Here is a 16,364-nt window from a genome sequence, read left to right on the forward strand (position 1 = left end):
TGTACACTACAAATATTGCATGTGCCTTCCATTAGGACGGTCAGAACGGTAGGTATCTAACCTGACAAGCTGTCATCCGAGTCCTCCTCATCATCCTCCAAATCATCCAGATCATCATCATCATCGTCATCGTCGTCGTCATCCTCAACAGAGTCATCAGAGTCCTTGCTGCTAGGGAGACCGGGGAGACCTGGGAGGCCGGCCTCGGCCCCTCTGAACAGGTCCACCAGAGACTGCACCAGGTGACTCTGAGAGAGGCCCTTCCAGGCTGCCATGGGGGCCAGAGCATGGGCCTGAACCTGGAGGTTAGGGGCCTGGAGCTTAGGGGCCTTGGGGGCCTTGATCTTCCTGGGGCCCCGGGCCGTGGCCGGTGAGGGTGAGGTAGCGGGCCTCGCCGGAGGGCCCTGAGAGGAGGCCAAGTGGGCCCTTCCGCCGGTGCTGAGGTTGACGGGCAGCGAGAGGGACGCCCCTGCCCCAGAGAGGTCCTTGTTGGAGTCCTTGCGGGGCTTGGTGATAAGGGCCAGTGGAGCGTCCTGAGCGGTGGTGCTTTGGATGACTCCGTTGGGGTGGGCAACCAGGCCCAGGAGAGCGCTGGACAGGAAGAGGTTGGAGTGGTTGTTCTGGGAGGGAGGGGGGAGGAGAGCAGGGGGCAACTTGGTGCTTCTGCCACCGCCACCCGGACTCTCCGAGGAGGACAGCTTGGGGGGCGGCAAGGAGGATGACGTCACCCCAGCAGCCTTCCGAGAGGTTCTGTGACCCTGCTGCTTCTTGGGCTGCGCCGCCGGGAACGTCTGGCCTTGCGAGAGTAAAGACTGGAACGGAGGGAGGGAGGGTGGGAAGGAGGGAGGGTGGGAAGGAGAGAGAGCGGGAAGGAAGGAGAGAGAGCGGGAAGGAGAGAGAGGGATAAAACAAGGGAAAAGAAAAGAGAAAACAGCATAATTGTGCCAGCTGTCAATTTGCATCTATGTCGATTATTCAAGCTGGTGATGAAGCACAATGGCTGGCTCACTCTGTCTCACTGTGCCGAGGACAGAAGCCTGGAGACAATTGCGTATAACAAGGCAATAACCACAGCCATTGTACTAAGTAAAGAGTAAAACCGCTGAGAAGCGGCTTCCAGTTCCCATATCTCACTTAAATTACTACAGTTATGAGTCTGTGAAAAGTGTTAGCGTCATGCATCTGTGTTTTACTCTAAACAGCATAACGGCAGATTTTATAGAACGACAGTCACGTTTGGCGTTGCACCGTGTTTCAGCAAACACAGGTTAGGGCTTCGACATGTACATTCAACTAGATGTGATATCAAGTGAAACAAATCCATTTCACAGACCACGTAATACAGCAGTTCCTGAACCACTGGGGGAATGCAGAGGCCTTTGGTTAAAAAATAACCTCTCCACCGGTAAAATAGACCAGGGGAGAAGACCAGATTTCCACTTCTAGCGGACCGGAGCAATAGGAATTAGCTTAATCAATTAACTACTATTTCAACCATTTCGACTACATGCGAGAGGTCCACAATGCACTGCAGAAGGTGATAAATATTTATATGTTCTATCTAGTTGTGAATGTGTTAAATGGACAGTAAAACGTTAATAAATACATACAGTAACTATATGTGCCGTCTGCTTTGCTGAGGTAATGAGGCCAAAAGCATTGACCTTTTGGTTGACCTTTTGGTTTACAGGCTGAGCAGCACCGCGGGACACCCAATCAAACGACTCAGACAGGACTGCCACTTCCCTCTCTGACTCCCTCTGGCTGGAAGCAGCCCTCTTACTGCAGCTCAACTACAGTCTGTTACCATGAATACCGACAACCTTCTAACTGTGAAAGGAGAAACGGTTTCATGTTCGACCGCCTTTAGATTATTCAAATGAGGTGAAAAGCTAAGCTAGCCAGTAACCAATCCGTGGTATTATTTGACCATGGGGAAAAAGAGCTACTGTGTGAATAATGGGATTTTTTATTTGTATGTATTTGATTGAACCTTCATTTAACTAGGCAAGTCATACTTAATACCATATTCCTTGCTAGTGGCTGGGCAGAGAGGACACTGGACCAACCTGTTTGAGCCTGAATTCGTTGATTTGAGAGAGTGATTCCTCCAGCAGCTTCCTCTTACTGGCCTTCCCACTGCCAGGTGTCTTCAGAGGCTTGGTCTGCTGGGAGTTGGCCATGGGCGACGTGAGGAGAGGGAAGGATTGAGGCGAGGAGGACAGGGGTACCGAGCGGGACAGGGAGGTGCAGAGGGACAGGGGCAGGTTCTGCGGCGAGGAGGGCAGGAGCTTGGGCGGCTTGGGGGAGGATGTGGTGCGTCCTTTGGGGGAGGTGATGAGGGGGATTGGAGAGGCAGACAGGGGTGATGGGGAGGTTTCCCTGCGGGGTTGGGTGAGGAGAGCCAGGGGCATGGAGCTGGCTGCTAGGCCCGTGGACTGGATGACACTGAGGTGCTGCTGGAGACCCTCCTCCCTGGGCCGGGAGCTCTGGAGGGACAGGGGGGAGCTCTGGGACAGGGTAGGAGGAGAGGGGCAGTGCTGTGAGGGGACCAGGGTGGGGGGGTCGGAGGGTAGGCTGTGGGGCAGGCTGTTCCTCTTGTCTAGGGCCTCCTTCATGCCCGAGCTTAGTGTCCCGATCTGGGGAGGGAGGGGAGGAGAGGAAGCCCACTGTTAGCTTACCCCGGAGCACATCACAGACATAAGTAGCTACACACTACCAGTACTACACACTACCAGTACTACACACTACCAGTACTACTCACTACCAGTACTACACACTACCAGTACTACACACTACCAGTACTACACACTACCAGTACTACACACTACCAGTACTATACACTACCAGTACTACACACTACCAGTACTATACACTACCAGTACTACACACTACCAGTACTACACACTACCAGTACTATACACTACCAGTACTATACACTACCAGTACTATACACTACCAGTACTATACACTACCAGTACTACACACTACCAGTACTACACACTATCACTGTACCTTCATTTTTTTCTTCGCCCGCCTCGCCTTCTCCTTCTCAGAGTTCCACACCTCACACTTTCCATCCTCTTCCTCGTCTTCATCATCGTCGTCATCATCATCGTCGTCGTCCTCTTCCCCTCCGAGGTCCTCCAGGTCGCTGCTGATGGCTCCGTCGCTGGAGCTGTCCGAGGAGGAGCCTGATTCGCTGTCACTGACCCCGGCGACCTCTGCTGGCTTTGTACTGGGCTTCTGCATTAAGGCAGAAAAGCCGTCAATCAATAAAGCAACCAGTGTACATTTTGACCACTTGATTTTTGTTTCTAAACTGGAAATGGAAAACGTAAAAAGTTCAAAATAGACCCCGAGTCAAATAGTTCAGGCTTTACTATAGATATAGACAGGTTGGCTTTTACCAACACAACCGACGTGTTTCAAAGCTGTTGCCTTAGACTGTTGACAACCTGTAAACTATATTTCATCTCCAAATGTTTATTGAAAACATAAATACAATTGTATAACGACCACTATATCATTTTTTGCCATATTAGCATTGACATGAAATCCAGCAAAACACCTCAAAACAAGACATGGGATCAATAACAAGATACAACGAGCTGATACGAGCCACCTACGACATGGCAGCTTCTTGTCATTGTTGCTAGCTATCTGAGCGTTCAGAATCATAACAACGCGGCTTCCGCCCACATCGATGTGCGCGCATCACTTTCGTGACGTTGTCATCAGTAACCTAGAGCCACTACATCATTGAGCTGACCTGGTCTTTAGGTTTGTGGGGTACTTTCTCCAGCTGTAGCTCTGCTGTGTGGCTCTGGCTGTGAGGGCTGCTCCTGGGGCCCCTGGCCTTGGGGCCCTTAACAGACTGGGAGGCACCCAGAGATGGGGACGCGTTCATGGAGTAAGACCCCTGCATGGTTGGGGAGGAGACCCCACTTCCGTTCACTGCCCCGTTCACCCCTGAAATCGCACAGAAAGAGGCACAGCACACCGTTACACAGCATCTCAATCTCATCTGAGCAACAAGACATTACGAGTAAAAACTCTAAAGAAATATCAGGGGTTCTTCTGAATGCAGAAACAGAATAAAAAGCCTTGTGAAAATATAGATGTATGCGTATCTCATTTAGGCATGCTGAACATGGTGTGAGCACAACATGAGTGGTTTACATAATAAAAGATCAATTAAAAGATAGCATCAAAGATAGATTGAGAGAGAGAAAGGGTACAGAGAGAAAGAGAGAGAGAGAGAGACAGAGAGAGACAGAGAGAAAGAGAGAGACAGAGAGAGACGGAGAGACAGAGAGAAAGACAGAGAGACAGAGAAAGACAGAGAAACAGAGAGAAAGACAGAGAGAGAGAGAAACAGACAGAGAGACAGAGAGAGACAGAGACAGAGAGAGAGACAGAGAGCAAGAGAGAGAGTGTGTGAGAAAGACAGAGAGACAGAGACAGAGAGACAGAGAGAGACAGAGACAGAGAGCAAGAGAGAGAGAGAGACAGAGAGAGAGAGAGACAGAGAGAGAGAGAGAGACAGAGAGCAAGAGAGAGAGTGTGTGAGAAAGACAGAGACAGAGACAGAGAGAGAGACAGAGAGAGACAGAGAGAGAGACAGAGAGCAAGAGAGAGAGAGACAGAGAGAGAGAGACAGACAGAGAGACAGAGAGGCAAGAGAGAGTGTGTGTGAGAAAGACAGAGAGACAGAGAGAGACAGAGAGAGAGTGTGTGTGAGAAAGACAGAGAGGGAGAGAGAGAGAGACAGAGAGACAGAGAGACAGAGAGACAGAGAGCAAGAGAGAGAGTGTGTGAGAAAGACAGAGAGGGAGAGGGAGAGAGAGAGAGAGACAGAGAGACAGAGAGAGAGAGAGAGAGAGAGAGAGAGAGAGAGAGAGAGAGAGAGAGAGACAGAGAGGGGGAGAGAGAGAGAGAGAGAGAGAGAGAGAGAGACAGAGACAGAGAGACAGAGAGGGAGAGAGAGAGAGAGAGAGAGAGAGAGAGAGAGAGAGAGAGAGAGAGAGAGAGAGAGAGAGAGACAGAGAGAGAGAGAGAGAGAGAGAGAGATTGTGTGAGAAAGACAGAGACAGAGAGAGACAGAGGGAGACAGAGAGAGACAGAGAGAGACAGAGAGAGAGACAGAGAGCAAGAGAGAGAGAGACAGAAAGAGAGAGACAGACAGAGAGACAGAGAGGCAAGAGAGAGTGTGTGTGAGAAAGACAGAGAGACAGAGAGAGAGAGAGAGACAGAGAGAGAGAGAGAGAGAGAGGGAGAGAGAGGGAGAGAGACAGAGAGGGAGAGAGAGAGAGAGAGAGAGAGAGAGAGAGACAGAGAGGGAGAGAGAGAGAGAGAGAGAGAGAGACAGAGAGAGAGAGAGATAGGGAGAGAGAGAGACAGAGAGGGAGAGAGAGAGAGAGGGAGAGAGAGAGAGAGAGAGAGTGTGTGAGAAAGACAGAGAGTAGAAGAAAATAAAAGCCTACACATACGCCATTAACTGAGACTGGAAGTCATTATAGGGTTCTCGACGGGAGAAATCTCATCACGGAGCCGGAGACTGCCGAGACTAGGGAGCCTCTCACTTAATCCCTGTGAACAGTTTCCACCACCTGCTTACAGGAATGATTAATTCATTCACATCTCTCGCAATTGCCAGAGGGGTAAAAAAATAATAAACGTTGCGCTTTAAATACCTCACCCTCTTAAGGGTACCTTTTATTTCCTGGCGGTAAAATCATTTGCTGCTTTTGAACAGGTGTGAGAAGCTCCTTCACACTCTGTGCCAATATACAGGTACAATACAATACATATTTCCCCCTGATGAGCACAGGAAGTGTCGCAATTATCACCTTTGTTCTAAGTTGTTATTATCTGTATAGGTCAGAATGAAGCACTCGGAAGGGTTCAAGGTAAGAAAGATGGGCGTAGCTGTACCTTTGGGGATCTGTCCGTTTTTGCTGGGGGTCCTGGAGGGGGCTTGCAGGGGGCTGTGGTTCTGCTGGATGTGGGGGGTGAACATTGTAGGGAGGCCCAGGAACGGAGGGAGGAAGGCTGCTGCCCCCCTACTGTGGGCCTCTGCTGCTCGCCACCATTCTGATGAAGAGAGAGGACAAGGAGGAGGACATCGAAATGTCAGTGTCATTCTGTCTCATCCACTAAGTTCAGTACGGTATATCAATTACAATCGCCTAAATAGTATTAGAAGTTAGCACACCCTTAAATACTGATTAGTCATGCTGTTTCATTCATCTGCTCTTCAGGTCAAGTAAATCTCCTGGACCCAATCATGTTACATCTGTCCAGGCGCCACACCCGGGCCCCTCCTCTTACCTGTCAGAGCCCCCAGCTGGGGGTGTGCGGCCAGGGCAGCAGACATCCCCAAGGACCCCAGAGAACCCAGGGACCCCAACGACCCCAGGCCTCCAAACTCTGGGCGTCCTGAGCTGGTGGTGTACAGGCCGAAGGCTGGGTGGCTGACCAGGGGGAAGGCACTTGACAACGTGTAGGGCTGCTGGTCGCTCATCGCCCCATACAAACGACCTGATGGACAAACAGTGCAACAAAAAAAACTATACATCAATCGAATGCACTTATTAAGTCCTTTAGACTTCAGTCGTCACATCAGCAGTTGCCACATTACTCATTGTGTGTCTGTTATTACGTGTTTTACTTTTCTATCATTTCTCTATTCTCTTTCTCTCTGCGTTGTTGGGAAGGGCCCGTGAGTCAGTGAGTCAGTGTCCCTGTTAGTCCACACCTGTTGTTTACAAACCATATGACGAATAACATTTGATTTGATCAGCAGTTGTGCTTCTGTTTGGGGTATAAATGAACTGAATTGAATTCAGAGGTGACGCGAGGGTTCGTTGTGCCCTCGAAATACCCTGACTCGCTGGCTTCTTAGGTATTCATCCCTTCTGTGTGTTTAAGTTGAATGATGTTTCCTCTTCTCCCCCTACAGGTTTTCTGCTGGGTACGATGATTGTTTTATGTATATTCAACCAGACATTAGGCAGCGTAAAGGACAAAGATTGCCCTGGATTGGAGCTTGACAGGATTACACATGCTGGTTTCAAACACAGAACAGAGCAGCTCAGATCGGAGTGACTGAGACAGAGACACTACTCAAGAGGGGAGACGTGCATCCTGCGTGTTCTAGATCGACGGAGCTCTAGGCTGTACTTCAGTAGGGGAGAGAGAGAGAGAGAGAGAGAAGAAGAAGACAAAAAGAGCAATCACAGTCGACAACTCATATGATATTTTCTGACGGGGAGCTGATTTGTTTAATTAGGCTACAAAGAGAACGTTCTTAGGAGTTAAAAACTAAGCTGCGAGAAATTACCATAAGTATTCGAGTTTGTATTTACCAAGAAACTTGAAACTGATGCGGGCTGAGCAGCGGGACATTTGGACCGCTGGGAGTGTAATTGAAGTGTTTCTGCAGGTACTGTATAGGACTGATCCTTCCATGCTACTCCATTATGTCTATCACCATGCAAATGAAACAAGCTCCAATAGGCTAAATCAGTGGTAGAGCGAATAACAAGCAAGTCGCGGTCCTTCAATACATCAGTGTGTGGTGTTGAGAGGCGTACCTGCGGTAGAGCCTGCTCCTAATACTTTCCTCCAAACCTTTTCTGATTTAAATTTCAGCAGCACACTGCCCAAAAAAAGAGGAATACTTCAACATGATAGTCATCAAGCTTTCCCCTAAACCTGAGTACAATCATTTCTGGCAGGGAAACCGGAGTGCATTGTCTCCTCGCACAGTCAGATGCAATTGGGTCTGAGCATATTTCATGCAAATTCAATTTCCATTACAGAAGGGTGAGAAAGAGAGAGAGAGAGAGAGAGAGAGAGAGAGAGAGAGAGAGAGAGAGAGAGAGAGAGAGAGAGAGAGAGAGAGAGAGAGAGAGAGAGAGAGAGAGCGAGAGAGAGAGACAGAGAGAGACAGAGAGGCTGGTAGAGGGAGGGAGGGAGGCTGCGGCGGGGCGAAGCCGAGCTCTCTTTGAGCCAGGTAATACGTATGCATAAAAAGTGATGACAGGAGATTTAAAGTGTTATTCACTGAGCTTGTGAAAATGTCAACCTACAACACGCCCAGTGAGCGCTGTGTGAGTGTGATGCCCCCAAGTCCTACAGAATCAGATGATGGAGTTGAGACGCACAGAACAGAACCGGAACATTTGCGCCTGCCTGTCTGGCTGTCATAACTGAGAAAAAAACTCAACTAAACATAATTATACCTAGGCTAAAGCACTTTAATTTTGCGTGCACTAAAACAGCTACATATAATCAACAATATAGTGATGGGAGCATGAAGTGAAAACAATGTTGAGGGTAAATTGCTGAGATGATCAAGGGAATCGAATTAAAATGTCCATATAGCATCATATTACATAACATAACTGTCTGGTTGGTTGATCCTGAGTTCGCATTACATTATCTCACTTATAGAAGAGGGGAAAGTGTTCATGTTCCAACTCTTCGACAGTAGGCCGGACTGTGCACCGACAATATCATTAAATGTGCACAAAGGGCACCGTAGGCCTAATGCTGGGAGCATCTTTTCAACAGCAATTTAGGACTAACGAAATGTAAATGTGTGATTTCCCTAGAGACAGATTCCTAAAATGGCCTAAATGCCATCACCATATTGTAAACCAGTAATATGGAAGTCTAAGGAGATTGAGGAAGACATCACAATAGGCTAATAAAAAAAGTTGATTTGCATGTGGGAAGCGGAGTTTAAATGCTTAGTGGGAGGTGGGGAGGGAAACAAAGAGTGCCAGCCAGCGTGCCAGAGGCAGAGTGGTGTGGTGACACATGAGAAAATGCCCTTTGAGCCGGCTTCAAGGCCTTAGTCTTCGCAGTCTGCTGCACCACGACAGAGGAGAGAAATACCTTGTGTACTTCATTAGAATATGCTGAATATGGAGTGCCTTGCCGTGCCAAAGTCAGCTAGCGGATACGGAGACAAATGACTGAAAGTACAAAACACAACCCGTCTCCCTCCCGCCAGAACCCCGCCCGTCACTCTCGCCTCGACCGACCTTCCCCGAGCAACAGAGTGACATCTGCAAATGCCTTTTCAATATTAATGCGCTTCCAGCTGGAGAATAATTTAATCAGAAATTTGGAGAGAAGAGAGCAGCCGAGCAGAAATACAGGATTACCTGATATCCTCTCACTCTCTCTCTCTCCTCCACCCTCCTCCTCCACTCTCTCTGACAAACTCACTGCATTCCAAAAAAGCGCTGGGCCCTTTTTTTTCATGTTCGGAGGATGCTAGCCGAAGGGGGATTAATTTGTTGTTTGCTGCAGTCAATCAAATTTCCATGGACAGATTTAAAGTTAATTGCATCCGTGAGCCGATCCCAGTAGGAAAGACTGCTACATGCGCCCGGGCTTTTTCAAAGTGATATCCTCATCAATGACACACTGCATGCCCCCCCCACCCACCCCACGCCCCTCCTCCCCCATCTCCTTCCACCACTGTTCTTGCTCATCTGAGATTTCTTCAATGTTTTTCTCAAGTAGTATTGGCAGGTTGGCAAAAGACCTTGAATTAATTCCTCTCTCTGCTCTGCTGATACCTCTGCGACAAGAATCCGCCATGACATCAAATAGTTCCAACGGCTATCATATGACAATGGAGGAGTGTTATTACTGTTCAAATGGCTCCTAGTTACCGAGTCTGAAGTCACAGCCACAAGTTCCATTAGCACAGAGTGGCTATTCCTTTAATTGTAACTAGTGTAACTAGTGTAGGTGGCAGGAAGACGAATTTACCTTCTCCATCATGTTCCAACAGCTTTAGAAGCATGTTGAACGAGTACTGTTCGTCAGGCTATGAGAAATGAAAGACTACAGAAATGCATCTCAATATGAAACCAAAACAAAGCTGTGGAACGAACCACATGTGAAAACAATTCAACCAGTAGACATAAAACAATGTAATTGCAATGTAGACTAACAATTGGGGATTTAACTAGGCAAGTCAGTTAAGAACAATTCTTATTTACAATGACGGCCTACCGGGGAACAGTGGGTTAACTGCCTTAAACAGGGGCTTAACGACAGATTTTTACTTTGTCAGCTCAGGGATTCCATTCAGCGACCTTTCGGGTTCTTGGCCCAACGCTCTAACCACTAGGCTACCTGCCACCCACATCAGTGGGTATATAATAGGTATAGTATATATAATTCATAATTAATATTAATCCTCCTCGTTAGATTCCGCTCCGCGCGGGAACAAGACGTCTCATATGAAAGAACTCTTGCTTGACTTGATCAAGCTCGGCACAACTTCAGAGCTAGAAGCCTGCCTCTCAGCATTTCATTTGACGCTCGGCCCAAAATCACTTATCTAGACAATCTGAGAACAGGTTATGGCGCAGAGGGATACGGGCAATGTATAATGCATGAGAAGATGGCCTAATGGCTGCTTCATTGGAGCAGCACAGGGGGGAGAAGAGAGGGAGAGATAAATACTGGGGCCTTTATTTTGCCGCTTTTCTTATAATGAAAGAGAAAGACAACAACTAGTGCAGTGTGAAATTTGCATGCTATTTGCTGGTCAGTGTGATCTGTCGACTCCTGTGTGTGTGTGTGTGTGTGTGCGTGTGTGTGTGTATATGTGTGTGTATATATGTGTGTGTGTGTGTGTGTGTATGTGTGTGTGTATATGTGTGTGTATATATGTGTGCGTGTATATATATATGTGTGTGTATGTGCGTGTGTGTATATGTGTGTGTGTATATATATATATATATGTGTGTGTGTGTGTGTGTGTGTGTGTGTGTGTGTGTGTGTGTGTATTCCTCATGCTGCATAATGGCTCTGAGACCACAATTAGAATGCAGAGAAAGGGCCTGGGTGTTTGGAGCTGGCACGAAGACACTGAGTGGCTGACAGACATGTTAAATCACGCAGGCACAGCCTGAGACACACACACACACACACACAAATCAGTGGTGCAGCCACCTAGCAAGAGGTTGTCAGGAGACATGAGCGAGCATATCTGTGTGTATATATGTGTGTGTGTGTGTGTATATATGTGTGTGTGTGTGTGTATATATGTGTGTGTGTGTGTGTATATATGTGTGTGTGTGTTCCGTATTACACAAAAGAGGCTTTCTAATTGTTTGGGCTTCATTAATGCAGCAGCCTTTCAGCAGCAACCCAAGCTGTCAGAGGAAGGCAGAGTCTGGGAGAAAAGGTGTTTTCACAGGCCTAACAATAACTACATCATTAATACTGAGGGGAAGTCAGCAACGCATTAAACTCATCCTTCCTTGTGCTGAAAAAATGAGAACTTTGAGTTAAAGATGAATCTTAAGGTTTTTTTAGTTTCTACACCACTCATTACACAGTGCACAGCTAATATGCTTGGCAGTAGTTATGGAGGGGTTCTTCTATTCTATATATACAGACAGTGGTTATTAACCAGTGTCTCTGTAAATCAGTCTCTCTGTAGGAAGTGTAAAGTGTGTGTAAAGTGTGCATTTTGTGTATTTAGTCATGTGCAGTTTAACAGGGTGTTGACCATGCGTGTGTGTGTGTGTGTGTGTATGTGTGTGACGCACGGCACGGAGTGATGAAGCAGTCTTACCAGAGGTGCTGAGGGTAGATCCCAGTGAGGCTGCAGGGCTGTGGGCCAGACTGCTCTTGGAGTGGGGAGCCGGGGAGGACGAGGAGGAGGAAGAGGAGCAGGAGGCAGCAGGGGAGGAGGTGCGAGCGGTGGGCAGGGTGGGGGGCGCGGGGGAGGCCAGCCGCTCTCCAGACTCCATATCTGTCAAACACAATCCAATCAGCACGGTTACAAAAGCAGAGGAGAGAGAGAGAAAAGAGAGAAACACACACACACCCCGCTGCCCGCCACACACACCCCACACCACCTCCAATTCAGAGCTCATGGGCCGGGGGGGGGGTGCAGGCCAGTGGTGGAAATGTCACTAGTTCTTAAGGAGGGGGGTTGGTGTGGAATTAGTGACCATTATCACTTTAACATGACAGTAAATGACAAGTGTTCAGCTGAGAGGGGAGAGAAGGGGCTGTCTGACATTTTGGACGGACAAAACACACACATAGACTTTCTTTCTCACACACAGAGTTTACACATGCACAGAAGCACATAGCGTGAATCTCTATTTGATTTACAAGTGTTCCCAGATCTTTTTACACGCAGTGAAACAGTTCCCCCTCTCACAGTATAAAACAGTCCACCCTCTCACAGTGTAAAACAGTCCACCCTCTCACAGTGTAAAACAGTCCCCCCTCTCACAGTGTAAAACAGTCCACCCTCTCACAGTGTAAAACAGTCCCCCCTCTCACAGTGTAAAACAGTCCCCCCCTCTCACAGTGTAAAACAATCCCCCCTCTCACAGTGTAAAACAGTCCACCCTCTCACAGTGTAAAACAATCCCCCCTCTCACAGTGTAAAACAGTCCACCCTCTCACAGTGTAAAACAGTCCACCCTCTCACAGTGTAAAACAGTCCCCCCCTCTCACAGTGTAAAACAGTCCCCCCTCTCACAGTGTAAAACAGTCCACCCTCTCACAGTGTAAAACAGTCCCCCCCTCTCACAGTGTAAAACAGTCCCCCCCCTCTCACAGTGTAAAACTGTCCACCCTCTCACAGTGTAAAACAGTCCACCCTCTCACAGTGTAAAACAGTCCCCCCTCTCACAGTGTAAAACAGTTCCCCCTCTCACAATGTAAAACAGTCCCCCCTCTCACAGTGTAAAACAGTCCACCCTCTCACAGGGTAAAACAGTCCCCCCTCTCACAGTGTAAAACAGTCCCCACCTCTCACAGTGTAAAACATTCCCCCCTCTCACAATGTAAAACAGTCCCCCCCCTCTCACAGTGTAAAACAGTCCACCCTCTCACAGGGTAAAACAGTCCACCCTCTCACAGTGTAAAACAGTCCCCCCTCTCACAGTGTAAAACAGTCCCCCCTCTCACAGTGTAAAACAGTCCCCCCTCTCACAGTGTAAAACAGTCCCCCCCTCTCACAGTGTAAAACAGTCCCCCCTCTCACAGTGTAAAACAGTCCCCCCCTCTCACAGTGTAAAACAGTCCCCCCCTCTCACAGTGTAAAACAATCCCCCCTCTCACAGGGTAAAACAGTTCCCCCTCTCACAGTGTAAAACAGTCCCCCCTCTCACAGTGTAAAACAGTCCCCCCCTCTCACAGTGTAAAACAGCCCCCCCCTCTCACAGTGTAAAACAATCCCCCCTCTCACAGGGTAAAACAGTTCCCCCTCTCACAGTGTAAAACAGTCCCCCCCTCTCACAGTGTAAAACAGTCCCCCCTCTCACAGTGTAAAACAGTCCCCCCCTCTCACAGTGTAAAACAGTCCCCCCTCTCACAGTGTAAAACAGTCCCCCCCTCTCACAGGGTAAAACAATCCCCCCTCTCACAGGGTAAAACAGTCCCCCCTCTCACAGTGTAAAACAGTCCCCCCCTCTCACAGTGTAAAACAGTCCCCCCCTCTCACAGTGTAAAACAATCCCCCCTCTCACAGTGTAAAACAGTCCCCCCCTCTCACAGTGTAAAACAATCCCCCCTCTCACAGGGTAAAACAGTCCCCCCTCTCACAGTGTAAAACAGTCCCCCCCTCTCACAGTGTAAAACAGTCCCCCCCTCTCACAGTGTAAAACAATCCCCCCTCTCACAGTGTAAAACAGTCCCCCCCTCTCACAGTGTAAAACAATCCCCCCTCTCACAGGGTAAAACAGTCCCCCCTCTCACAGTGTAAAACAGTCCCCCCCTCTCACAGTGTAAAACAGTCCCCCCCTCTCACAGTGTAAAACAATCCCCCCTCTCACAGTGTAAAACAGTCCCCCCTCTCACAGTGTAAAACAGTCCCCCCCCCCTCACAGTGGATGTAGTTAACAGGCAAACTAAAGCCTTCACAGTTCCACTTTCTTTCAGCCCTGTACAAAACATACAGAGGGCTTTCAAAGACTCCTCTAAGACCCAATAGGCTTCTCTCGGCTGTGGAACTATTGTGCTCCCATCCATTAACAGCCTCATAGAGAACTAGCATTACTGACAACACTGGCGCAAATAAACCTCTGGAGACAACGGCAAGGTTAGATGATTCCACTGTCGCTTATTTCTACTCCATTATTCCCTCCTACCCACCTTCTCCTACACAAACATTCAGGCCGGCAGAACACACACACATACACACACACACTCTCTCGCACGTACACACGCTTTCTCACACATGCATACACGTGCCACGCACACACACAAAATCTCTCCCATATCACACGGCCCCTGACTCTCTCCTCTCTCCTTCCGTTTTCATCCCTATGCCTGACACTAATCCAGGTAGGAAAATCCCCTTGAAAAGCGCAGTTTGCAGATTGTGTTTTACAGGCTGCCTTTTATATTGTGTCATTACACATAAACAGTCTGCCTTAGTCCCCCTCCTCTCTCTCTCTCTCTCCTCTGCAGCAGGCGCAGGGACACTGATTAGATCTCAGAGACAAAAGCTGCTATCCTCTGAATATCAAGTATCAGCCAGGAGCTGGGCTGGGGGGGGGGGTGTGTCGCAAATGACAAGAAAACCTGCTGCAATCCTCAGGGATCTGGCTGCTGCCTGGCTACTGCGCGTGGTGCTGGAGGAGGACTGTTGCAGGGCGGCCATTGCGGTTCAGTTGTTTCTGTTGCAAATATGGGCCGTGTAACTGTGTCCCCAATGGCACCCTATTCCCTATGTAGTGCACTACTTTTGACCAGAGTGCTATGGGCCCTGGTCAAATGTAGTGGATTATGTAGGGACTAGGGTGTCATTTGGGACACACTCGTGATCATGTGTACTTACCAGAGAGGTCAAGGGTCAGTGGGAGGGACCCGTTCCTCATGCACTGACATGACAGGTCCATTTATCCAAATAAATTAGGCCGTTTGTGGCTTCCTTTTTAACCACATGTTTTAGCAATAAACCTCCGTTTTTTAATGACCGTGGTTTGCGAAAAGCTGTATCAATATTTTTCTAATTCAGTATAAAACACATTTTTCTCTCTGCTCAAATGTAATACTAAGTTCACCATTGCACTGCTGTCACCATTGTCTCAGATAAACAGGTGACAATCAATAGCGGCTGGATGGAGATCAGGTTTTACGACGCAGATAAAAACTGCAAAAACAACGGCTCATCTCTCCGACAAAATGAGACGGGGGGGGGGTATTTTGTGTCAGGTAGTCAACGGAGCGGATCATTCGGTGTGATTTCAAATGGCAATTCAGAGACGAGAGAGAGACAGAGAGAGAGACAGAGAGAGGGGGAAAGAGAAAGAGAAGGCATTTTGTCTGAAGGAAACGCAGAAACAAACCCCACCAGGGATGAACGACGGCGTGTAAACCATTCCTGTCATTTCTCAATATCTGCACTTATGCCTCGGCCTGTCAAAACGCCCAAGACGTGAAGAGAATTCATTTCCTCTCAAAAAGCGATTCCTTCTGGGGTAAAAGAAGAAGAAGCAACCCTCCCCCTCATCTCATCTTACACAGCATCTCTGACAAGGGATTCTTCTTCTCCCCCACATGAGACAAAACGACTGTCCCTCTTCCTTTGACTCCGACGTCCACGACAACAAACTGATCACTTAGTACTATTAAATCTATTAAGAATCATACGATTGGAGCGGGGAGAGAATACCACCTGACGCAGCAAACAATGATTGCAACAATAATGGACCGCCGAGGTATTTAAGGATCCAATCCTGACTTAATTATGATAAATTAAAATGGATTTAGCATCAGAATTAGCTTGATTTTATAGGTAATTAACTGCGTGGCACAGTGGCGGTATAAGGCGGGCGGTATAATCTCCGTGAACGGCTAAATTAATTTGACTTAGGTAACGTTGAGCCAATCAGCGAGCTGCGTTGCGACCAAACAGCAGGCCGCGGATGCTACGAGAGGAGAGATTTATGCTAATAGCCCCCAAATGATTTATAAGATGTGTTACCCCGGCAGAATCACAGTCACGTCCACATATACAACACACCATTCAGCTGCCAAAACAAGCTGCAAATGGTGGTAAGAATGGCCCTTCAGGAAATCTGCTGGGAATATAAACAGCTCGCTAGCTGGGTTTTTATGAGTGGATGTGGCCTCGATAGCAGCCTTCACATGTCCCTGCTATTGTGGAAGAAGACCCTCCTCCTCTTCTCTGCTGTGTGTGTGTGTGTGTGTGTGTGTGTGTGTGTGTGTGTGTGTGTGTGTGTGTGTGTGTGTGTGTGTGTGTGTGTGTTTGTGTGTGTGTGTGTGTGTGTGTGTGTGTGTGTGTGTGTGTGTGTGTGTGTGTGTGTGTGTGTGTGCGCTTAGACTATAGGAGT

At 48.2% G+C, this 16,364-nt stretch overlaps 1 protein-coding gene across 14 annotated transcripts in view; it reads right to left on the bottom strand.

Moving 5' to 3' along the window:
- The window catches only part of LOC109890428 (bromodomain adjacent to zinc finger domain protein 2B), a 70,349-nt gene that overhangs the window by 17,664 nt on the left and 36,321 nt on the right, over window positions 1-16,364 (bottom strand). For 12 of the 14 annotated variants that reach the window (XM_031824371.1, XM_031824369.1, XM_031824381.1 and 9 more), the window contains exons 3-9: window positions 11,618-11,797; window positions 6,334-6,543; window positions 5,938-6,096; window positions 3,773-3,972; window positions 3,016-3,246; window positions 2,070-2,639; window positions 62-812 (exon numbers count right to left, since the gene is read on the bottom strand). In XM_031824371.1, coding sequence (XP_031680231.1) covers window positions 62-812; window positions 2,070-2,639; window positions 3,016-3,246; window positions 3,773-3,972; window positions 5,938-6,096; window positions 6,334-6,543; window positions 11,618-11,795 — 2,299 coding nt within the window. In that variant the 5' untranslated portion in view covers window positions 11,796-11,797. Of the gene's footprint in view, window positions 1-61; window positions 813-2,069; window positions 2,640-3,015; window positions 3,247-3,772; window positions 3,973-5,492; window positions 5,912-5,937; window positions 6,097-6,333; window positions 6,544-11,617; window positions 11,798-16,364 lie in introns of those variants that run through there. The other 2 variants (XM_031824372.1, XM_031824382.1) reach the window with 2 other exon arrangements.

This window comes from Oncorhynchus kisutch, linkage group LG5 (genome assembly GCF_002021735.2).
Source record: "Oncorhynchus kisutch isolate 150728-3 linkage group LG5, Okis_V2, whole genome shotgun sequence".
Lineage (NCBI taxonomy): Eukaryota > Metazoa > Chordata > Actinopteri > Salmoniformes > Salmonidae > Oncorhynchus > Oncorhynchus kisutch.